Source organism: Manis javanica, chromosome 6, assembly GCF_040802235.1.
Source record: "Manis javanica isolate MJ-LG chromosome 6, MJ_LKY, whole genome shotgun sequence".
In the NCBI taxonomy this organism is placed as follows: domain Eukaryota; kingdom Metazoa; phylum Chordata; class Mammalia; order Pholidota; family Manidae; genus Manis; species Manis javanica.
In genome coordinates this window covers 99,360,067-99,382,341 of record NC_133161.1, presented here as the reverse complement: position 1 = coordinate 99,382,341, position 22,275 = coordinate 99,360,067, and the positions used below count along the sequence as shown (strand labels likewise).

Below are 22,275 nucleotides of genomic sequence, written 5' to 3'. Positions count from 1 at the left end.
GTTAGTAGGCTTTTAAGTTAAAGGGGCAATGGAGTTCTTAGGTAACATGTGGCCCAGTGCACCAGGGTAGGAAAGTAGAGAGATTTGGTCTCATCCCAGCCAGTATTAAAAGGTGTGTTTCCCTAGTATGATTTCAGTGTCCCACCTCCCTCAGGAACATGCTGGGGATAGTAATCACCACAGTGGGGTGTTCAGTGGGTCAGAGATTGAGGACTAGTCCTGGATGCACTTTATCTCCAAGACCGAAGATCTGGCATGATGACATGAGGCCACACCTGGACAACAGGAAGGGAGAGGTGGGGGAACAGACGTCTGTCTGTCATCTCCTCTGGGTACCTGTGCTAAGTACATGCTCATGCCTGATTTCCTTTCTTAGTCCTTGGGGCAGCCTGGAGGCAGGTGAAATCAGCTGTCCTTACGGAAAACCTCTATTCTGTGTGGCACAGTCTCTCACGAAGGTTAGGCCTCCAGCCCACGCACCTGGTGGTCCTTAAATGATTTTGGGTCCTGGACCCCTTTGAGACTCTGGCAAAACCTTCTCTCCCTTAAGAATGCTCACCTGTGCCAACCTCTGAAGCATTTCTGGTGTTTCTCTAGGCTACACTCTGGCTATGAGCTAAGAGCTGCCTAAATGCTTAAGGAATGGGTGTCACCTTTTAAGATGAGGAACATCATAAGCTGCTTTTCCCACATGGCAGGGCTGAACCAGGACCCCACTGTACTGTAGATCTAATGCTCTAGTATTTACAACTAAATCATTCAAAATGTTTTACTGGCCACTATTGACTTGGGTCTTTGCCCTGGTCCTTATGCCACACTGTCCACTTGTGACATGAGAGCTGCCACCCCCCATTTTACCCTCCAGCAGCATCCCTGTTATTTCTCCTGCCCAATGAGCCAGGTTTCTACCATCTACCCTTCCATTCACTCTTCATGCCACACAGCTGGCCCCTCTCTGTCCTATCCTCCCAAGGAAACACCCTGGGCAATGTCACCAATCCCCTGATGGGGACATGTCAGGCCCCCTCCTACCTGCATAGCAACTCTCCGTGAAATCTCCCCACACAGACTGCACAGCCTTTCCACCTCCTGCCCCCAACTGGCCACTCCCTTGGTCCCTCTGGCTGCCTTCGGAACATGCTCTTCTTGAGGACCCTGTCCCGGGTGCTGCTTCTCCTCAAGGGTCCTCATCTACCTCCCAACTCAGATGAGCTCAGGACTCAGAAATCCACCTGTGGGCCAGCTCAGCCAGGCTCCTCAAATTCAGCACGGCCACCCTGAGCACAGGCCCCCACAGAACCCCCACTCCTGAGGCTCTCAGTGCAGCCAGGGGCATGTTCCACCCCGTTGTCTCAGGGGAGGGCCCTCTCTCCTCAGGGCACCCAGCCAGCTGTGGTTCTTTCAGTGCCACCTCCTTCCAGTCTTGGGACTCTGTCCTCTTCCTCCTGCTTCAGGCCGCGGCCATCACTTGCCGGGTTACTCAGGGACTCCACAACTCATTTTGAGCTCCCCAGTGTTGACCCCATCCTCCTCCAAATCAATTCAATGCTCTGCCAGCACAAGAGCATCATGCCTACATATTCACCTTACTGCGGCCTGCCTGAAGCCCTGCAGAGGCTCCACAGTGCCCTTTAGGAGTTCGCCAGCCTCAGCACCATACAGAACCACTGACTGATCTGACCCCGCTGCTTTTCTCCAGCCAGATCTCCGCCTCTCAGCTCCATACTTCACCGCGCTGTCTGCCTGCCTCCAGCATTCCTCCCCCGCACGCCCTCATTCTGACAGTTTTACACTGTTGATTCCTCCCGAAGCCCTTCCCTAGAGTGGATCGGCCAACCTCCTGGGCACTTACGCGGCCCCCATGACAGAACCCCACCGGGATGCTTTCCCATTGCGCTGTAATAGTCTGGCCCTGCAATGAGTTCTGTAGGGGCAGGGGAAATACTTTGTCCACCACTTTATCCTCAGCAAGGCTTGGGACACAGAAGGCGCTCAGTACATATTTGCCGAAGGAATTAATATTCTGGATAGTGACACAGCATTTTAGATGAAGCCCATCCCTTAATAACCCTTTATTCTTGTAACATTTTCACAATTAACCACATTACCAATATTTCAAGTGGCATAAGTCTAATAGAAACAATACAGGCCATTCATTTCTCAAGGAGCAATGCTGTTGAGGTTTCAAACCAGGTAAACAAAAGGGTCTTTCTGATAAAGCTCCTGGAGCAGAGGAAGTTATTAATAATGTTTTATCAGTACATCACCACCATCACTGCCGTCATCACCACTATCATTACTATCATGACATCAGCATAATCTTATCATCACTCCCTCACCACCACCATCATCTCCACCATCAGCATCACTGGCATCACTGACATTATCACTATCACCATCATCACTACCATCACCACCTTCCTCCTCCCCTCCTCGTAGTCACCCTCCCCACCGCCACCCTCACCATCACTGCCATCAGCATCATGTTGGTGTACTGTGAAATGTACTCCCACCTCTGCCTCTTCCTCTGCTCTTTCTATATGTGTAACAACACATATACCTATGCCCAAATCAAGGTAGTTTAGTCCAAAGAATAAATCTGTCTGCTACATTGAGCAGATGTATGTGAATATCATTATTAGGAGAAAAAAACAACGTAGTGATGCTTACAGGCACATATCCCAGACATAGGTGTTGTGATATCATACTGGAGCCCTACCAGTTCATTCCACTCAGAATTCAAAGTTTATAAAGAGGAAAGGCTGCTGCTTTTTTTCCTCCAGAGGTTTATAATTCAAAGAAGGTAATAAAAAGTAAAACTTACAATTGTCTCTATGTCTGGGAGGTTCCTGAAAACGAAGCACTGTCAGAATCATGAACAGGATACATGGCCAAAAGAATTCAGCAAGGGAAAGAACCTGAGGAATTTGACAGAAAAAACAAATGAGTGCTTGAGTAAACTGCAAAGCATGACAATATCTCCATCTCTTGAAGGATGCTATGAAGGCCAGGTCAGGCCTCCTTTAAAAGGGGTCATTGTTACCATTGCTGTCTGCACACAGACACAATCTGAGAATAATCTTTTGAGACAAGGTTCCCCAGAGAAGGTTCCAGTTCACTTGTCACCATATCCAGATCTATGACCATGTCAGCTCCTGCACTCCTCCCACCAGACTTGGCCTCTGCTTCTTCTCTTGTTTATACAATTTTTATGTATTATAGACTTTATGACACTAAAGAAATTGAATGAATAAATAACTTCGTCCTATTTCTCACACTCCGACAAATTAACTATTTCTATTTTTCTAATTTCTTCAACATTGCTGACTTTTCCATCCAAGTAGAGATCTCCCCCAGAGTTGGTAGTGGCACACACCTTCATTTGATGAATATTTTCTAATGTTGCTACATGAGGTTCATAAATATCATCTTACTGATTGCACGACATTCTTACCAAATGGATATATCATGATTCACATTCTTCTATCAATGAATATTTTTTGTGTATAAATAATGTTTCCTTTGAACTACCTTTTTGAGATTGGCACAGACCCCCTAAAACTCAGATCATTGGAGCCAGATCTCTTGACACAGACTACAAAAGGACTGCCTGCAAAGATTGCAATACTCTGCCTAACCCTGACTTGTCAAAGTCAGAAGAGGGGGAACTTCCATTGATGCCTGAAAGTTAGTTTTGTGGGAGAGAAACACCCAAGAAAGAGCCTGATGAAAAATTAACAGAATTTTCAACAGTCACAAGATTGTTTTTTTGTTGTCATTCTTCACTTCTTTTTGTGGTGGATAATGTTTTATTACTGATTTTATGTCATTCCACAAACACAGAAGTTTATCACCAGACACAAAAGGACCAGGCATTCAACAATGCACAAACAAATATCTGAAAATCTGCAGGTTAAGAAGTTAAGAACACTCAGTCTAACACTAAAGAGGGTGTCATACTATTTCAGACTCCAAGTTATACACTTTGAACTAAAATGAGCTTCTCATCACTTTAGTTCCTTCACTCTTTAAATGGCTATGACCATCCCCACCTACCCCAATTCTTCCCTGCCAGGTCTGGCACACAGATCTAAATGTGACCAGGTGACCACATGCAGCCTGAAACTGTAAAGACAAAACACAGGTGGAAAAGATGCCAATCCTGATGTGATTAAGGAAGAAAGGAAACCACCCTCTTTGAAATAGTTCATGAGGAAGCGGTTTTTTGTGCCAGGAGGTACAGCATTATGAAAAATCCTCCATCCAAGTGCTGAAATCCAATATCATACAACCTGATAACAGAGAAAGCATCCACAGGAATTCACCCTCTAGCTCAAAGGATCATAATTAAACCAGAAAGAAAGGTCAAGAGCACTCAGAAAACCACAATCTATTTAAGTCATTTTGTTCCTTTTCTGTAAAAAATTAATAATTTCTTCAAGTATGGGGTATGGATGTAGTGGGAAAGATTCCACAATTAATTATGGCTGAATATAAATGTGAAAAAATATAGAAAGTATACCTATCATGAGTTTTCTGTACATGTTTGGCTGACTTATAGGTATAACTATGAGGGAACATTTCTAAATGAGATTACTAGTCAAAGTGTATGCAATTTTTAATTTAGATTTTTAATTTGGATAGATATAATCACATGCTCTCAATAACAGCAAAACCAGTCATTACTCATGCCAATCACACTCTCAATACCATCTGAGGTTAACAGACTTTGGTTGAACTTTTTGTCAAACTGATATGTAAAAAAAAAATAACATTTCTTTAATTATTAAGATAAAGCATTTTTCGTAAGTATATAATAATTCCTTGTAAACTCCTTATTCTTCTCTGTGCCCATTTTTCTATTAAATTGGTTTTTTACTGGATTGCAAATTATTGTTTCTTGTTTTTCTTTTCTAATTAAAATTAGGCCCTTTGTTGGTTTTAAGTATTGCAAACATTTCCCTGATGTATTATTTGCCTTTTTTTTTTGTGAAAATCTTTGATGCAATTTATCAGTCTTTTTATTTACAGCATTTAGATTTTTTTTCCTATACATAAGGGACACTGTAATTCAAGGGACCTTGTCAAGTCAAAATTAAAATTGGTAGAACTGTTGAATTACAAATATTTATGAATCTAATTATAAAATAAATGGCAAATCTCCAGTTTCAACTTGCTTTAAAATAACTAGCTTTAAAAACACTACCTCTGTACCAACAGCATTCTTCAACAAACTAGAGAAAATAGTTCTAAAATTCACATGGAACCACAAAAGACCCTGAATAGCCAAAGCAATCTTGAAAAGGAAGAATAAAGCTGAGGGGATTACACTCCCCAACTTCAAGTTCTACTACAAAGTCACAGTAATCAAAACAATTTGGGATGAAGACAAGAACAGACCCATAGATCAATGGAACAGAATAGAGAGCCCAGATATAAACCCAAGCATATACAGTCAATTAATATACGATAAAGGAGCCATAGACATACAATGGGGAAATGACAGCCTCTTCAACAGCTGGTGTTGGCAAAACTGGACACTTCCATGTAAGAGACTGAAACTGGATTATTGCCTAACACCATACACAAAAGTAAACTCAAAATGGATCAAAGACCTGAATGTAAGTCATGAAACATAAAACTCTTGGAAGAAAACATAGGCAAAAATCTCCTGAATATAAACATGAGCAATTTTTTCCTGAACACATCTCTTTGGGCAAGAGAAACAAAAGCAAAAATGAACAAATGGGACTACATCAAACTAAAAAGTTTCTTTACAGCAAAGGACATCATCAGTAGAACAAATAGGCATCCTGCAGTATTAGAGAATATATTTGTAAACAATTTATCTGATAAGGGGTTAATATCCAAAATATATAAAGAACTCACATGCCTCAACACCCAAAAAGCAAATAACCTGATTGAAAAATGGGTTGAGGATCTGAACAGACATTTCTCCAAAGAAGAAATTCAGATGGCCAACAGGTACATGAAAAGATGCTCCACATTATTAATTATCAGGGAAATGTAAATTAAAACCACAATGACATATCACCTCACAACAGTAAGGATGGCCAACATTCAAAAGACAAGGAACAACAAATGCTGGTGAGGATGCAGAGAAAGGGCAACCCTCCTACACTACTGGTGGGAATGTAAATTAGTTCAACCATTGTGGAAAGCAATATGACATTCCTCAAAAAACTAAAAATAAACATATCATTTGACCCAGGAATTCCACTCCTTGGGATTTACATGAAGAAAACAAGATCCCAGATTCAAAAAGACATATGCACCCCTATGTTTATTGCAGTACTATTTACAATAGCAAAGATATGGAAGCAACCTAAGTGTCCATCAATAGATGAATGGATAAAGAAGAGGTGGTATATATACACAATGGAATATCATCCAGCCATAAGAAGAAAACAGATCCTACCATTTGCAACAACGTGGATGGAGCTAGAGGGTATTATGCTCAGTGAAATAAGCCAGGCAGAGAAAGACAAGTACCAAATGATTTTACTCTTTTGTGGAGTATAACAACAAAGCAAAACTGAAGAAACAAAACAGCAGCAGACTCACAGAACCCAAGAAGAGACTAGCAATTATGAAAGGGAAGGGGGTTGGGGAGGGTGGGTGGAGAAGGAGGGAGAAGGGGATTAAGGGGCATTAAGATTAGCGCACATAATGTAGGGGGGTCACGGGGAAGGCAGTATAGCACAGAGAAGACAAGTAGTAAATCTATAGCATCTTACTAAGCTGATGGACAGTGACTGCAATGGGGTGTGTGGAGGGTGGGCTTGATAATATGGGTGAATGTAGTAACCACAGTGTTGCTCATGTGAAACCTTTATAACATTGTATATCAATGATACTTTAATAAAAAAAAACACTACATCTGTAGTTGAGAGGTATCTTTGAGGATCTTGAAATAAAAACAAAATCCCAATTAAACCTAAAAAATAATCTGTTTTTTATTTACAAGCCAATCACTGAGCCCTCTGTAAAGCACTGGTAGGAAAATCTTCCATTGTTCTGAATTTCAAATTACTGCATTCGAAAAAGAAATATATCAAGGTCCCCAGTTCTGCTGTGCCATTGTCCATTATAAGACTATGAATCACCTCCTTTCAGGAGACTGCTTCTCTGCAGGTATGCAAAAGCAGTCTTGTCTTTCCCATCACATTTTTGCATCATGTTTTTCTTCTCATGTGTCATTATTATCCTTAAATCTTGTTTCACATTTTTAATCTTATCCTTGATAAGTGGGAATGCTATCTGGTTAAATTTGTGTTTCCCTACATCTCCCACACCTCAGGCCCCCCAGGAGTGGCTTCTCAACACTAGAAAGGGCACAAGGAAAAATAGACATTAGTGCAGGCCAAGGGCAGCCAGGAGTTCATGCTGGGAACCCTGCTCCTGAGAGAAACAACCATCTGGTAAACAAACAAGTGCTTGCAGAACCATAGCCACCCTTCCAAACAACCACAGCACCCTCCCTCCCAACAGTCCCAGGAGGGAAGCGCCCACCAAATGGCAAAAGTGTCCAGCACCACAGCCCCAGATTTCACATCCCAAGTACCCCTTGCCATGATTTTCTTGGATGCCACTTGCTCAGTTCCTTCAGCACAACTGAGATACAATAACATTTGGGGAGACCTTAATAATACATACACACAAATATGTCCATAAAGGGCCCCTGGGTAAAATGACATATTGAAACTTCCTCATAAACGTTTTCTTCACCCAGACAACATGAAAAGGGAAAAAAGAAAAGAAATTAGACAACCTGTCTTCACCTAACACAAAAAACTACAAAAATGTCAAGAAACAAATGCCTAGAGCAGATCGAGCCAGCCCACCATGGCTCAGTCCTAACTCAGCCCAGAACCTCCAAAGCTCGCACCCCCAGGGGGACCCCCATACCTGATGAGCACCCTGAAGGGATTTCCTTGTCTCCTTCCTCTAACCGAAGAGTCGAGGAAATTGCTGCTGGGAATGATCACATGAAACATGGAAGATGAACAATGAGGCTGACTGCTGAAGAAGCTTCTAGGGCTTCACACAATAATGTGAAAAGAATCTAAAGTTGGAGAATAATTCCCCCAACTACATGGAGTGAATATGGTATAAAAGATTGAACAAAATTTCAAAGGTAAACACAGAACCCAGCTGGTCTAATAATAATTGCATCTCATATCAGGAGGGCCCCCGACTCATTCCCACCATCATCCCAACCAGCCCTCCTGCTATAGAAATTTGGCAAACGCAGGATACGCTCAGAGAATGCACTACAGTTGGAAGGAGAAAACAAACTAGTCTCAGATTTATTGAAAAGAGAGTGAAGAGCAAATGTAACTCCTGCGCTGAGCTGTCCAAGTATGAGTCAGATTAAAAGAAGGACAGCTATCTTTCTATCAGCTGTCTCAACATTCTGGGGGAAAACAAATAAGAAAAGCAAGAAAAAGAAAGTCATAAAGCATGACTGGAAAAGAAACAACTCAAATAAAATGAAGACTCTCTTTATAACTGTCTCATAAAGAAGAAGAACTTAGTAAGAACAAATTTTCACAAAGCTAGAGCTCAGAAAAAGATGATTAATAAGAGTTTGCAGACCTAAGGAAAAAATAACCAGAAAAAATCATCACTGTGGAATTTGAAATGATTTAGAAACCACAAAAAGAGTAAGACCTGTTTATATTTGAATTTTTGCATTGGAGAAACAGTTTGAGATAACAGTGTTTTTTTTTAACAATTTTAAAGGCAAAAATATTAACACAGAAAAGCTAATGTCTTTGAAAAACAAAAGCTATGCAACTTAAAAGTAATAACCACCCCTGAAGTAGAGAATCCAACAAATGGAACACAAAATATGCTCAAAGATGTAACACAGGAGAATTTACCTGAAATAGAAAAGATTTTATTTGAAGACAGAAAGGGTATGTTGTATTTCAGGAAAAATACAAAACAAAAGTATAGTTGAATTACAGCTATTGAACTTCAAAGATAAGGAAAGAATACTACAGGTGTCTAGATGGGGGATGGGGGCAACACACTGACAAGGGGGTTAAAAACCAGTCTGTTTCAGGCAGAGAAAGACAAGTACCAAATGATTTCCCTCATTTATGGAGTACAACAACAAAGCAAAACTGAAGGAACAAAACAGCAGCAGACTCACAGACTCCAAGAAGGGACTAGTGGTTACCAAAGGGGAGGGGAGGGTGAGGGCAGGTGGGGAAGGAGGGAGAAGGGGATTAAAGAGAATTATAATTAGCACACACAATATAGGTAAGTCACAGGGAAGGCAGTATAGCATAGAAAAAGTGGTGACTCTATAGCTTCTTACTATGCTGATGGACAGTGACTGTAATAGGGTGGGTTTGGGGGGCACTTGATAATATGGGTTAATGTCGAAACCACAATGTTGCTCATGTGAAACCTTCATAAGATTGTATATCAATGATACCTTAATTAAAATAAAATAAAAAACAGAAACTGACAAAAAAAAAAGTCTGGTTCCAACAGAAAGAAAGTGTGACAAATATATGATACCCAGCCAAAAAAGAATGAACCCACACGTGTTCTCAATCATGAAAGGACACTGAAAATTTATGAACCATGAACCCTGAGGGGAGGAATAGCATAGCAATGAAACCCCCTCAAATGAAAACCAGACAAATTTCAAAATCCAGTAGTATCACTTTGGTTCCAGCCAGCTGACTAGAAGCAAGGGGAGAACCACTGCAGGAATGTCATGTATGTTGCACAGCTGCTCTTCCAGAAGTAAGAGAAATCTCCAAGTCGCTGGAGGAGAGGAATGTCAAAAAAAATGTTAAAAAAAAATAAGTCATGAGTTGAATCATTACAGTTATAAGGAGAGAATCCCCTCAAGGTAAATGTAGAGCAAGTAGGTCAGGCAATATTTAAATAGCTAATGGAGAATTTTTCAGAACATATGATAGACACAAATCCATTGATAAGAGGAAATAGAACATTTACTAGGAAACTTAAATCTACATTAAAAACTTCGGTGTCACTAAGTCAAAGAGAACATCTCAATAGCAGTTTGTGAAATAGACATACTACTTCCTAGGAATAATTACTTCCCAAGGACTCATCAATAGCAAAATACCAGAAAATAATTACATATTTTTAGATGGCTTGGAGAAATTCCCTTAATCTAAAATTGTGTACCCAGGAAAAAGCCTCTCAACAATGATGGTAAAAGAAAATTTTCAGTTAATCAGAAATCAAGTTATCCAACTAAAGACTAAAGACTTACACTAAAGAAACGAATATGCTTAGATTTCAATAAATGTTTGCATTAAACTCACAGAAAGATAAGGATTTCTCACGCTTGATTTTAAAAAGAAAAACTATGTGCCATTTAAAATAGATAAAATAAGGACACCGACTGGTTGGAAATGAAGAGATTTTAAAAAATACTAGGTAAATATTAAACAAATTAGGTATGGCAATGTCAGACAAGAGACTTAAAGACAAAGAGCACCATTAGATATAAAGAGGACCACCACCCAATAAAAAAATGATATGATAGGAATATGCAGTAAGTTGGTGCATTTTTATACTTAACAAATATCCTCAGGCTTTATAAAGCCACAACTGATAGAACTATACCAAGAAAATTCCAGATTTACTTTCATAGGAGAAGAATTCAATACCTGTCTCACAATAATTCTCCAGACCGAGAATCAGTAAGAGAAGGTATTTTTTAAATAAGAACCATTTGTATTATCAGTAAAAAGTATAAGGTACCTGAAAGAAAAAAAATCTAACTGAAATATGTGCAATTATTTCATGAACAAAATTATGACACTTCATTGAAGGACACCAAAAAGAACCTAAGTTACCTAAGTGAACAGATGAACATCATTAATGCACACAAAATATCAGCATCACAAAGATGTGAATTCTACCCAATGGGTATGTAGGTTCAATGCAATTCCAATGGAGTTACATGTGTTCAATTTTATTTTGATTTTGCTGTTGTCAGATTTAATGAGCTGGTTCTAGAATGCATTTGCAAAAACAAAGGTCAAAAATATGCAAGGAGATTTTTACCAACGGGTTGAAAAAATTTGCTCTCCCACATATCAAAATTTCCTATAAATAATAGTAAGACCGTGTGCTATTAGTTCAACAACATGGAAGCATAGAGAGCCCAGGAACAGAAGTTTGCATATTTATAGAGTCTTCACATAGGAGAAAGGCGGTCTCAGTGGATCAATGGGAAAAAAACTGCTATTCAGTAAATTGTGCCACATATCATGATCCTCAAAGTGGGGACCAGCGGGTAGGGAGGGGATTGGATTCTTACCACTCCTCAGGCACAAAGCTCTAAATGTAGGAAAAAAGGAATTTTTAAGATGTTTATAAGAAAACATAGAGCATCTTCTTCATGTCTTGTTTTTCTTATATAAGACACAAGAAAACACAAACCACAAAAGAAAATTAATCTGTGCTAAAAATTAAAATCTCTATGCTTAAGAAAAGCTATTTCACAAGTGAGATCAGCCACAGACTTGAAGAATCTATTTCCACATGCACAACTGACAATGTAATATACAGAATATATACACAGGCCTAGAAATCAATGAGATCACCTAACAGAAAACATTTAGAAGGTAATGAGGAGGCAAGGGCAAATTACAAACACCTCACAAGTATACGAATGGATGCTCAATGTCAGTAGTTCACAGTAAGATATAAATTAAACCCCAATGAGGTACCATCTCACATCCACCAGTTGGGAAAAAGTAAGAGTCTGACAACACCAAGTGTGCATGAGGACAGGGGTCAACAGGAAATTTAGAGGTCAGCCTGACAGTCTCAGTAAAGCTGAAGTTGTCCAAATTCTATGACCCATATATTTTAACAACTACATAACAGGCTGGACCATTTTAATTTATCTGTATTAGACTGGTTTTAGCCTATAAAGAAGGTTCAACCTAATAGTTGTTGAGAAGGTAATTCCATATATGAACCAAGAGATGTACTCAAGAATGCTTACATTATTTGTGAATGAAAAAAAGTCAAAGTCATGCCAAAAAAAATAGGAGAATGTATCAATACATTGCAGTGTATTGGAGCAATAAAAATAAGTCTGCTCATTCATCTGTTCATCAGGAAGTGGGTACCATGTGTCAGGCACTGGGGAAATAGTGGTGGACACATGTGACTAAGCCTGGGCCTGGGAGGCTAAGCGGATGTGCATGGAAGCAGATGGAGCAGGTTGTTTGCATCCATCCGTGAGTGAAGTCCCAGGATGCAGATGTAAGCAGGACCCAACCCAGCCTCGTTTGGATCATTTGCACAGCCCTGGAGTGTTTGCAAGCCCTTGCTCTTCTATTATTTTATCCTTCCAACAACCAGTGAGGTATTTTGTGCCAATTTTACACACTGGAAACAAAAATGATCATTATTTTGCCTGGTGTCCTTGAACTAGCTTTCAATGGGACCCAGACTGCATCTTAGGCCTGCAGATTAAATAAGTAATTTTCCATCTCACTGAACAAATCATCTCACAGACTCAGTTTAAACCCATTTTTAAATCCTCCAAGTTGCTCTAGCAGCATGTGGCTTTGGTTACAACTGAAAACAAAAGCACAGAATAAAATGCTTTGGGACAAAGGATAAAATTGTAAATGAATTAAGAAGAAAGAGAGCACTTCAGAGGGGCAAGGATCTCATTGGCTGAGAGCAGGAAACAATCACAGTAAGTTTAGAATATCAAGGAAGCTGAAGTAAAGCTTATCATAAGCCTGGTCCTTGGAAACAAAGCACTTTGCAGTGAGTGTGAAATTCTATTTTGTCTCTCTGGGGCACAAAAGATCCTGTATGCCAGCCTCTTAGAAGAGGAGACTTTCCCAGAAGTATTATGGTCCTTGCCATAAAATCTGCAAGAAAAGGGGGTTCAAACAAAGCATGAGTCAAAACTAAATAACAGGTCTCAGCACAGCTGACCTGCCCCAAATCCAGTGTGGTTCAGAGCTGGGACTTCCAAAGAACTCACCATTGGTCCAAAATTTCCCCTTATGGGACCTTTTGCAAATCTGTAAGCTGGATACTGACTTAGTTGGGTGCTGAGAGAAAGGAACAAAAAGACTCTCTCCCTTTCCTTATTTTTTTGTTTTTTAGCTGCTTTATAGTGAAAAACAATTGCTTTTCTTTCAATAATCATCCCTTTAACACACATGCAGCACCCACTCTTTCCAGCACTATGCCAGAGTTTAGGGAGTGAGCCACAAAGAAGGGGCAGTAAGTCCTTCCTCCAAGGACCTGAAAGAGACAAGCAAACAAATCATCCCAGTTAAATGTGGACCCAGGTATGACATGCACATTTGTATGACCTCTGGGAGCCTTGTGAGTGATACACTGCAATACTGTAAGTGTGCAGGCTCTTCAACCCAGAGATTCCAAGTCAATGAACTTTTCACAAGGACACAATCGAGAAGGTGTCTAAAATACATTTAAAGAAAAGAAAAAAGGTAATTTTGACATTGTTTCCTGCCAAGTCCAGTAGGCACACAGAAGGTTGCAATGGAAAGGAGGCAGGGGTCAAGGGCAATCAGAAGAAGCATGGAGACAATATCCAGGGAGTGAAGTCCCCTGTCCACAGGGACACGAGGGAGGGGACATGGTGATGGGGGACTGTGACAGCCCTCCCACCCCAAGGCCCATTCACAATGACTCCAGTTCCACTTAAAATACCAGCTGGGATAATTTTTTAATTCAAAACGATTCTAAAATATAATTGGTGAGCAAATACATTCCGAAAACTCTGAAGGAAAAAGATGAGCTAGAAAGATTATAGTTCTATAATATGTCAGAACATATTATAAACTATAAATGCTTTTTAAAAGACAAATCCAGTACAGAAACGTAAGTATAGCCCAATGAAATAGCTTAAGAAGTCCAAAAACATTCTACCATGTTTCAAAACATAAGAAAAGACAACCTTTTTGGGAAGAGGCAAGGAAGAACTCAACAATGGGGTCAGGCCTCTTGAATTGGGATTTCTTTTTTTAAGATAAACTAAAGCCTTACACAGTACTCAAAAGTACACTCTTAGTGGAAGAAAATCTGAAACAAAGTAAGTTTAATTCTAGAAAAGCAAGAAAAGAATATTGACCAAACCTATAGACAAATGAAGTACAATCCCACGGTTCTGAAATTATGACACTTCAAAGAAGAGGAAGAGGTATTATTAGATATGCAGATTAAATGTGAACAAGAAACGTAAGGAAATAAAAAGAGCATAAATAATGGCAGAAAATTTTTTGTACACATAGTGAGGCCTTAGCAATCACACCGCGGGAGAAAATCACCAGGCCTCAAATTGTGAAATAGGAAAAGAATTTGGTGAGCAATTTGTATGAGCAAAAATACATATAAAAAATGTTCCTACCCACACTAATCCCTGAAAGTAGACAATTAAATAAACCTTCCATGCCATGTGCATGTAGTAAATTTTCAGGGGCAGACCACAGGCCTGCTCACCACTGCACACGCCAGTGGGCCTCATGGGCATCATACATGCCTTCTGAGAAAGAGGCCGGCGCATGGACCTGGGGGGTGGAAAATAATCACACTCCCCTCTGGCTCAGCCACCGCGCTGGGTAGAGCTTGTCCTGGGACTAGTATGTTTTAAGCGGGCCAGCATGACAAGCATTAAGGCAACATTCCACACAATGTGACATATCAAGAGCGATGTGTGGGTATGGTCATGATTCCACGAGGGAGTCCCCACAACAGAAATGCCCCCAGTATGCCAGCATTGCCTGTCAACAGAGGTCAGGGCTGTGCTAGGGCTGGCATCATTCCCCCAGCTCCTGACGAAGCAGTGGCCCAGGTGGCTGAAGCCACTGCGTGCAGGAGGGAATTCCCTGCTTCTCGGTGTGTGGTGGCATGTTGTCCTATTTACCCACCCTGGTCTTCAACACATAAATTCAGCACATGCTTTTTCAGAGCTATTTCTGGAGGAAATGGGAGAGCCCTGGGCACTGAACAGGCAACCGTGGGCTGGACGTGGGCCAGGGCTGGCCACACTCTCCAGGGCCAGGCAAGCCCCACAGCACCAGGTTGGCTGGGTCCTGCACCTGCATGTGGGACTGGGAGGTCCCATCCTGCAGGAATGTAGGGAGGACGGAGATCACTGGGGTACTGGGCTCAACAAGTCACTGACTGGCCAGGGGAGAAAACAGATGCAAGGGGCTCAGTCATGTGACCCAAGTCCACCTGGAAGGAGAAGGGGCAGAGGAGGCCCACGCTCAGCTGGCGAGGCCCCAGCACAACCCTGTGCCCATGTTCATTCTCATCCTTCACAGCCAGCCCATGCCCACCCCCATCCTTAAGTCTGTACCAAACTCAAAAAGGGCAGCAGAGGCCCCTGCCACTCATCCCTAAGGAACAGTCGTTTTCCAAACAGGCACTCCGGGATGCACGGAACTGGCTCTGCCAGGGCTGCAGCTGCAGACCCAAAGGCTGAGGGTGCCTGTGAGCACACCCGGGACCTGCCCAGCACCAGCCCCCAGCACTCTGGCCAGGACTGGGTGGGCCTGGGCACAGGAGCCCTCCTGCTCACAGCAGGTGGTGGGGATGGGAACCCCACCAGGGCTGCAAAGCAGGATGACAAGGACTAGGGCAGGGTGGATGGTACTCTAAGCTGACAAAATTAATGTGCTCGGCAATGCAGATGGTTTCCCAGGAGACAGCTGCCTCTAACACCAGCTCATAAGACAACCCAAGGCCACCTTCGCCCTGGTCTCTGGAGGTTTCATTGCCAGGAGGTCTGTTTGCTTGTTTGTCGTCTTTCTTGTAATTGAAACACCCAAGTGTCCGGGCCAAAGTAAATAAACCACAGCAACTCCCGAATCCCAAGGAGGCCCCCAGTCCTGGCTCAGAAGTGCCTCTGGGGAAGAGAAGAGGTCTTCGTATTTTGGTTTTGGTTTGGGGCCTTTCTTTTTCTTCCATAGAAGTCACCCAAATCTACCATCCCAAATAAAATCTTCCAGACCCAGCTTTTTGAGGACCTTGCAGTTTTCCCTCTGATGTGCTGATAACAATTTCATCCAAATAACGATGTTAAGAGGATTTTTATTTTCTTTCCACCCCAACAATCAAATTGGGAAATAGGAAATTGGATGCCTTGTTCTTGAAATTCAGTGGGTTTTCCATGCCTTTGAAAAACTGGATATTTTTACATTTTTAAGCTTGGGCCATGGTGCAGGACACAAAGAATGCTGACTGAATAAAACATTTGCTTTACCAGGATGCTCCCTGACCTTCACAGCTGTTCCCAGGTGTGGTGCCTCTGAGAGCAGGAGAAGGAAAGTGAGCTCACATTACAGGATTAGAAGCAAATTAAGATTAGTCAGAATGAGAGAGGCCTGCCTGCAGACATGGGGTTGTAAGGGTTTAAAGCACACAAACCTGAAACAGCCAAGCTTTTCAATAATTCGATTTCTGCACCACTCTTCTTAGACCACTGTTCTGAGTGACCTGAGCCACATCAGAGTGACCTTCAGTGACCTGGCCACTTTCCTCCTGGGGCCTAGTCGGGGGTGAGGCCTAGCGGCAGGGCAGCCCAGGCCAACCTCGTGCACCCTAGGCCTGCAGAAGGGCAATCCACTTTGTCTCTCTACCTAGCCAGGGAGAAGCTAAATTATTCTGCAGCTTTCCAGACAATCCCTCAAGTCAGAGCCTAGAGCTCTGCAAGCCGCAGACACCAGCTCCGAGACACCGTTCAACCAGAGGAGAAAAGTGGGCCATGTGAGCTATCTGCATGGTCTCCACAGGGAAATGCGATTTCCCCGTGACCATGGGGAGCGCTGAGCCTGGCATGAGGCTGCTGCGCTGCCCTGGGAATGCCCATGCCTCCCCATTCTGTCTAGCCCAGCAGCACTGAGTCACAGTTCTGTGGGAGTGTGGGTGAAGGTCTCCTGGAGTCACTGCTCAGAAGTGGGGTGTGGGGGATGCACAGGGCCAGCAGGTCACCTTTCAGGACTGCTTCCCAGGTTCCATGTCTGACCAGCTAGCCAGTGAGGACATCCCACCCCAGGATCTGTAAAGCACAGGAGCCACACTGTCAGCTCTCACTAAGTGCTGGTGCACCAAGGCGAGCAGGACTGAGCACCACCACCACTGCCATCTGGGAGCGGGCAAGGACCAGCAGGCTCCATTCTTGGGCTTAGGCCAGACGCAGCCCTGGAGAGTCTGAATGGGGCCAGGCCACCGGCTGTGGACCTGGACCACAGTTCCTCCATGGAGGCTTCCTGAGGGGCCAGAGCCACCTAAGGCTGGAGGTCCTGCAACTCAGAGATCACTAGAGACCAGAGCAGACAAGTGTGAGCAAACGTGGGGCTCCTCCTTGGTGGGCTTCACTTATTGGCCAGTCCCTGCCCTTGGATGTTTGTGTGGACCTGGGGTGCTATGTCGACAGCCAGAAGTGTGCTCATGGTAAAACACTGTAGCGTTTTCTTATTTCCACCAGCCCCCTTTGACCTCTGGTTGGTGGTGCACCACAGCATTCTAGGACAGTGATGTCCTTGCATTGCTCTATGCTCCATGTCTTCATTAATGCCCACCAAAGCCAAAAGGCTTGCATCAGCTCACACTGATAGGAGTAAGGGGTCAGCGTGCTGTCCAACCCAGGGCCGCCGGGGCAGTCACACAGAGGTGGAGGGGACACAGAGCTGAGAGGGGGGCCCACCAGAGCAGGAGACAGGAGGCAGCCCGGAGGAGAGCCACTGCCCCACGAGCACCTGCACAACATGGGTCAGCCCCCCTCTTCAATGAAACACCAACAGGAGATATGCACACCACAGAGACTTGGCTTATGTTGTTTTTCCTTGTTCTTGTTATTAAATTATTAAAACAAGATGCAATGAATTAGACTCATTTTCTGTTAGAATGAGATGTAAAAATGAATATATACATTCATGTGGAGGAGCATGGCTCACAGCCAGTGGACGTTTGCCAGCATTGGCAAGATTGCTCAGAAATGGCCCTGACGGATGCTCCTGGGGGCACTGTCAACTCTATGGACCTGCCCAACACTGGTGTCTTGAACTCTGACCCAGAAACCCTGCTCCAGGAAATCATTCAGGTGGAACAAGCTGGTAGAAGATGCATCCTTCAGGCATAAAGCTGCTACCCACAACAGTAAGAGCTAGGGAGCACCTTAGAGTCCAACATAAGGAAATGGTTGAATAAATAATGTGTATCCAGTGGATGGACTATTAGGCAATAGGACCATTAAATAGGAAGACCAAACAACAACTTTTAAAGTGTTGGGCTTAAAATGCTGAGTGGGGGGAAAAATGCGAAAAAACTCTGACTTTAATTATGCAAAAACATTGCATTATATATGCCTAATGACAAGAAAAGACCATAAAAGTAGCAGGCATATTAGGATAAGGGAATATTAGATAACATTCAAAGTTTTCCTTATTGTTATAGGACTATTTGTGCAATAAATAAAAATCAAGTGGAAAAAAATAAGTGGCATTAAAACAGTTATAAAACATTCTTCTATTTGAGTTCATTTTTTTCCCAAGAATGGTGTAGTTTCAACAATCTATAAAGCTAAGTATGAAGATAAGTATGGTAGCACTGTTTATCCATTCTAAGCTATTCTATTTTGCTGTTTGAAATGCCCATAACAAAGCATTTTCTAAAGGAACTACAACAATAAGAACATAATGTAGGAGCTTTTTAAGTAAATATGAAAACAGACATGTTTCCCTCAATAGTACAGCCATCTCACAATGGCGCCTAGTTCTTGTTCACCTAGTAAACATTTATCAGAGGTCGTTTAATCACCAGTCAGATCGGTTATCCCACATGTTGGCTCCCCGTTGCCAGAGCCAGGAAGCTGCAGGGCACAAAGAATGCACACATTGACAGAGGAGACACAAACTAGCTGGGGAAGATGGATCAGCTTAAAGGCATTCGCCCAGAGGGGCCTGGCCTCAACAGTGCCAGTACCATGGCCCAGAGGGCTGCAGCTACATCGCATCCTTCCGGGCCGTGGCAGCCCAACTATGCCCACAGGAGCCTCAGCACCCTCACCTGGCCTCACACTGCTCGGGCATCACCTACCCGTGTCTACCGCATCCATACTTTGGTCAAATAAGAAAACACGTCCCACTTCTAGGCTGGGCTCTGTTGCAAGCACATTATACGCACTAACTCATTCAATCCTTACAAACCATCTCCTTTTATAGGGAGGAAAACCAAGTTAAGAAATGCGCTTACACAGTAACCTAGTAAGTGGCTGTCAGAGGTGGGATCCCAGTTCCCTGCACTGAACGCCTTGAGTTGTTTCAAATATCAGCAGTACTGTAATGAATGGCCCTGTGTAAGTATCATTTCCCCATTGTGCAGGGACATCTGTGGGACAGAGGCCTGGAAGTAGGCTCATTAAATATGTGATTGCATATTCCATTGCTTTCCTCTGTTCCAAGTGCCTAGCACATAGCAGACATGCCATAAACTACTGTTTTCCTGCCTTCTTTCTCCCTCTCAACAAGTAGTTATTGAACACTTACTGCATGCCAGGCACTGTATGGGTGCTAGGAAATATCAGAAAAATTTCCCTGCTCTCATGAATCTGAGATACTAGTGGGGCTCCAAAGGAAACTAGTAAATGTATTTGTGAAATGTTACAAGAAGATAAATACTAAAAAGAAAAATACAGCTAAGATGGATGGGATGCAGGCATCACCATTGAAATAAGTAGTCTTCAAATAAATAAATATAATATTTCTGAGGAGGATGTTTATCTTAGCAGGATTAATAATCATGAAAAATGTTTAAACAATTCAAGTGTCTGATACTGAAGGGTAGTCAGTCCTGGCATCTACTTCACTGAGCTGTTTTGTTGAGGTTTAAATGAGATGATACACTAAAAGCAGAAATTGTAGCGCCCAAGGAAACTTCTATCCACAGAATTCCTTCATAGGAAAATAGGCTTAGTTCCCAAAAAACAAACTATGTGTCAATAACACATGCTGTTCATAAACTGAAAAACAGTTACACAGATGTCTAGATGCACTAGCCATCCGTCATAAGACTTGCTTGTGAATTGCTGACCTTAAAACTTCTGTGCAAATTTCTAGCTGAAATTGTTCTAAACCTAAAGATCATCACATGAAAAGGTAAACATCCTTTTTAGCATTTACCTTATTTTGAGGAAGTGTAACCCCCAGAGGAAAATGTGTTCCCAGCCCAGGAAGATTGGTTTGAGCAATTCCAACTGATCTAGGAGAGCCTTGCAATATAATTTGGATACAGTTCCAAAAAGATGTGAATTAACACAAAAGATGGACATGAAAGAGCAACATTGAGCCAATGCACCGGCAGCCCAGGTTACATAGGCACAGACTTGTGCTCTGGACTAGGTGCCTGTGATACAGTATTTGGGCATTAAGTGCACTTCATCCTAGTCTCTTCAACCAAAAGATTCAGTTTAGTTTTCACAACAGATGCCCAAACACCAATTTAGTTCAAATTCCTCCTTTTTAAGAGTTTTTCCAAATTAGCCTTTTTCTGACAACATGCTGCAGCCCCAATAGGCTGAGTGTTCAGCTACCTTGGCCCTCGGGGCAGGCTGTGACCTTGAATGAGCTGCCCTCCTCCAGTTCCCTGCAAGTGGGGCAGGCAGGCCAGCGCCTAATGTCCCCACCTCAGGGTCTCTCTGGGACCTCAGAACTCACCGGGTGCCGGAGTCTGCAGAGCCAGTTCTTCCAGACCAGGGCCCGAAACTGGCACCCAGCCCGCCCCATGCCTGCTGAGCAGCTCTGGGCATCAGGCAGGCAGCTGGCCGTCTTATGTCTCAGGGCTGGGCGCAGGCATGGTGCCCGTTAGTCAATCCCAACAAAAGCAGGTGATGCAAGAGAATTACGGGTGACTGGAGAAGGCACGCATGAATGTCCCTCCTGCCCTGCACCTGTTGAGAAATCATCCCTTTTGCTACTGGGCCAGTTTGGGAGGCGTGGGCTTCGTGAGGCAGTGGTGGGCCCTTGCCCACCACATGTTTCCCGGAGCAGTGGGAATCCCTGCCCTCCCTCCTTCCAGATGTCAGTCAGATGGCATCAGACCTTCCTCTCTCCTGAAACCTCAGCTGCCCCACAAAGTTAGCAACACATGTTCCCTTCCCAGGTCCCATGGCTGGGAACTGAGGGAAGGAGGTGGAGGCAGGGTTGGTCTGGGAGAGGTGCTGATGGAGGGCACCTAGAGTTCAAGGCCAGTTGTGGTGCCTCACGCCCCTCTTCACAGACTTCCCCCCAGTGGTGGGCAACCTGTGCTTCAGGAGCAGGGAGCGGGCCAGCCTTTACCCTGTCCTCCGAGTAAATCGCCCAGATGACTCAGTAAGACAGACAGGGAGCCGCTCTCCATATGTGATCCGTCTTGGTGGCCCCGGAGGCAGGCCACTGGCCAGGCTCCCTGGGAGCCAGGTGAGGGCTCTCGGGCACCTTCTGGGAGGCTGGAAGGCATCAGCAAGCCTGCAGTTGCCTCCGGGTCTTGGTGGATTCTGCACACATTCATCGTTCCAGTGGACTGTTGCCCCACCGTCCTGGGGGCCTGAGCTCCCAGGTTCCTGTTGCCCTCGACTGTGGTCAGAGGAATGTCAGGCAGGCGGACTCTGTGGTCTCCATTTCATAAAGCGTTTTCACAAGCTGTGAATGTTCCATCAATGGCTTTTGCAACAGGAACAGGGCACAGGCTTCAGCAGAGGAATTGACTCTCAATTATCCTGCAAACCCATTTTTTTAAAAGAACATTGTTTTAGGTTGTTATTTTATTGTTTGTTACCCATTTTTCAGCACTGGTAGAGGCCATTCCCCAGCAGGATGAGGTCACCACACAAGAGTGGGTTTGCCCCATGCTGGCACCACACCTTCCCTGCACCCCCATCCCCTCAGAGCCCTGCCCTACTTTCTGGGTGTTGCTCCCCAGGTACCCTTGCAAATAGCACTTACCACATTTTGCATCATTCTTGGTTAAAACCATGGGGTTTTCCCCATTTTATTGTCAGGCACTTCATTTCATCCACTGATTTCCTGGAGCACCACCACGAGCGTTGCGTCCACATCACTATTACACCAGTGAGGATGAGTTGCCACCCAAGACTGAAAAAGTGGATTTTAGTTAAACACAGAATTGCCATATGACTTTGCAATTTCCACTCCTAGGTATATATCCTAACAGAATTCAAAATAGGGCCTCAAACAAATACATGTACACATA

General features: G+C 43.3%; 1 protein-coding gene across 1 annotated transcript in view; it reads right to left on the bottom strand.

The window, feature by feature from the left end:
* ABCA13 (ATP binding cassette subfamily A member 13) overlaps window positions 1-21,760 on the bottom strand; it is a 361,430-nt gene extending 339,670 nt beyond the window's left edge. Inside the window, exons 1-2 of the mRNA XM_073239122.1 lie at window positions 20,742-21,760; window positions 2,825-2,918 (exon numbers count right to left, since the gene is read on the bottom strand). Coding sequence (XP_073095223.1) covers window positions 2,825-2,918; window positions 20,742-20,810 — 163 coding nt within the window. The 5' untranslated portion in view covers window positions 20,811-21,760. The remainder of the gene's footprint in view (window positions 1-2,824; window positions 2,919-20,741) is intronic.
* Window positions 21,761-22,275: the final 515 nt, after the last annotated feature.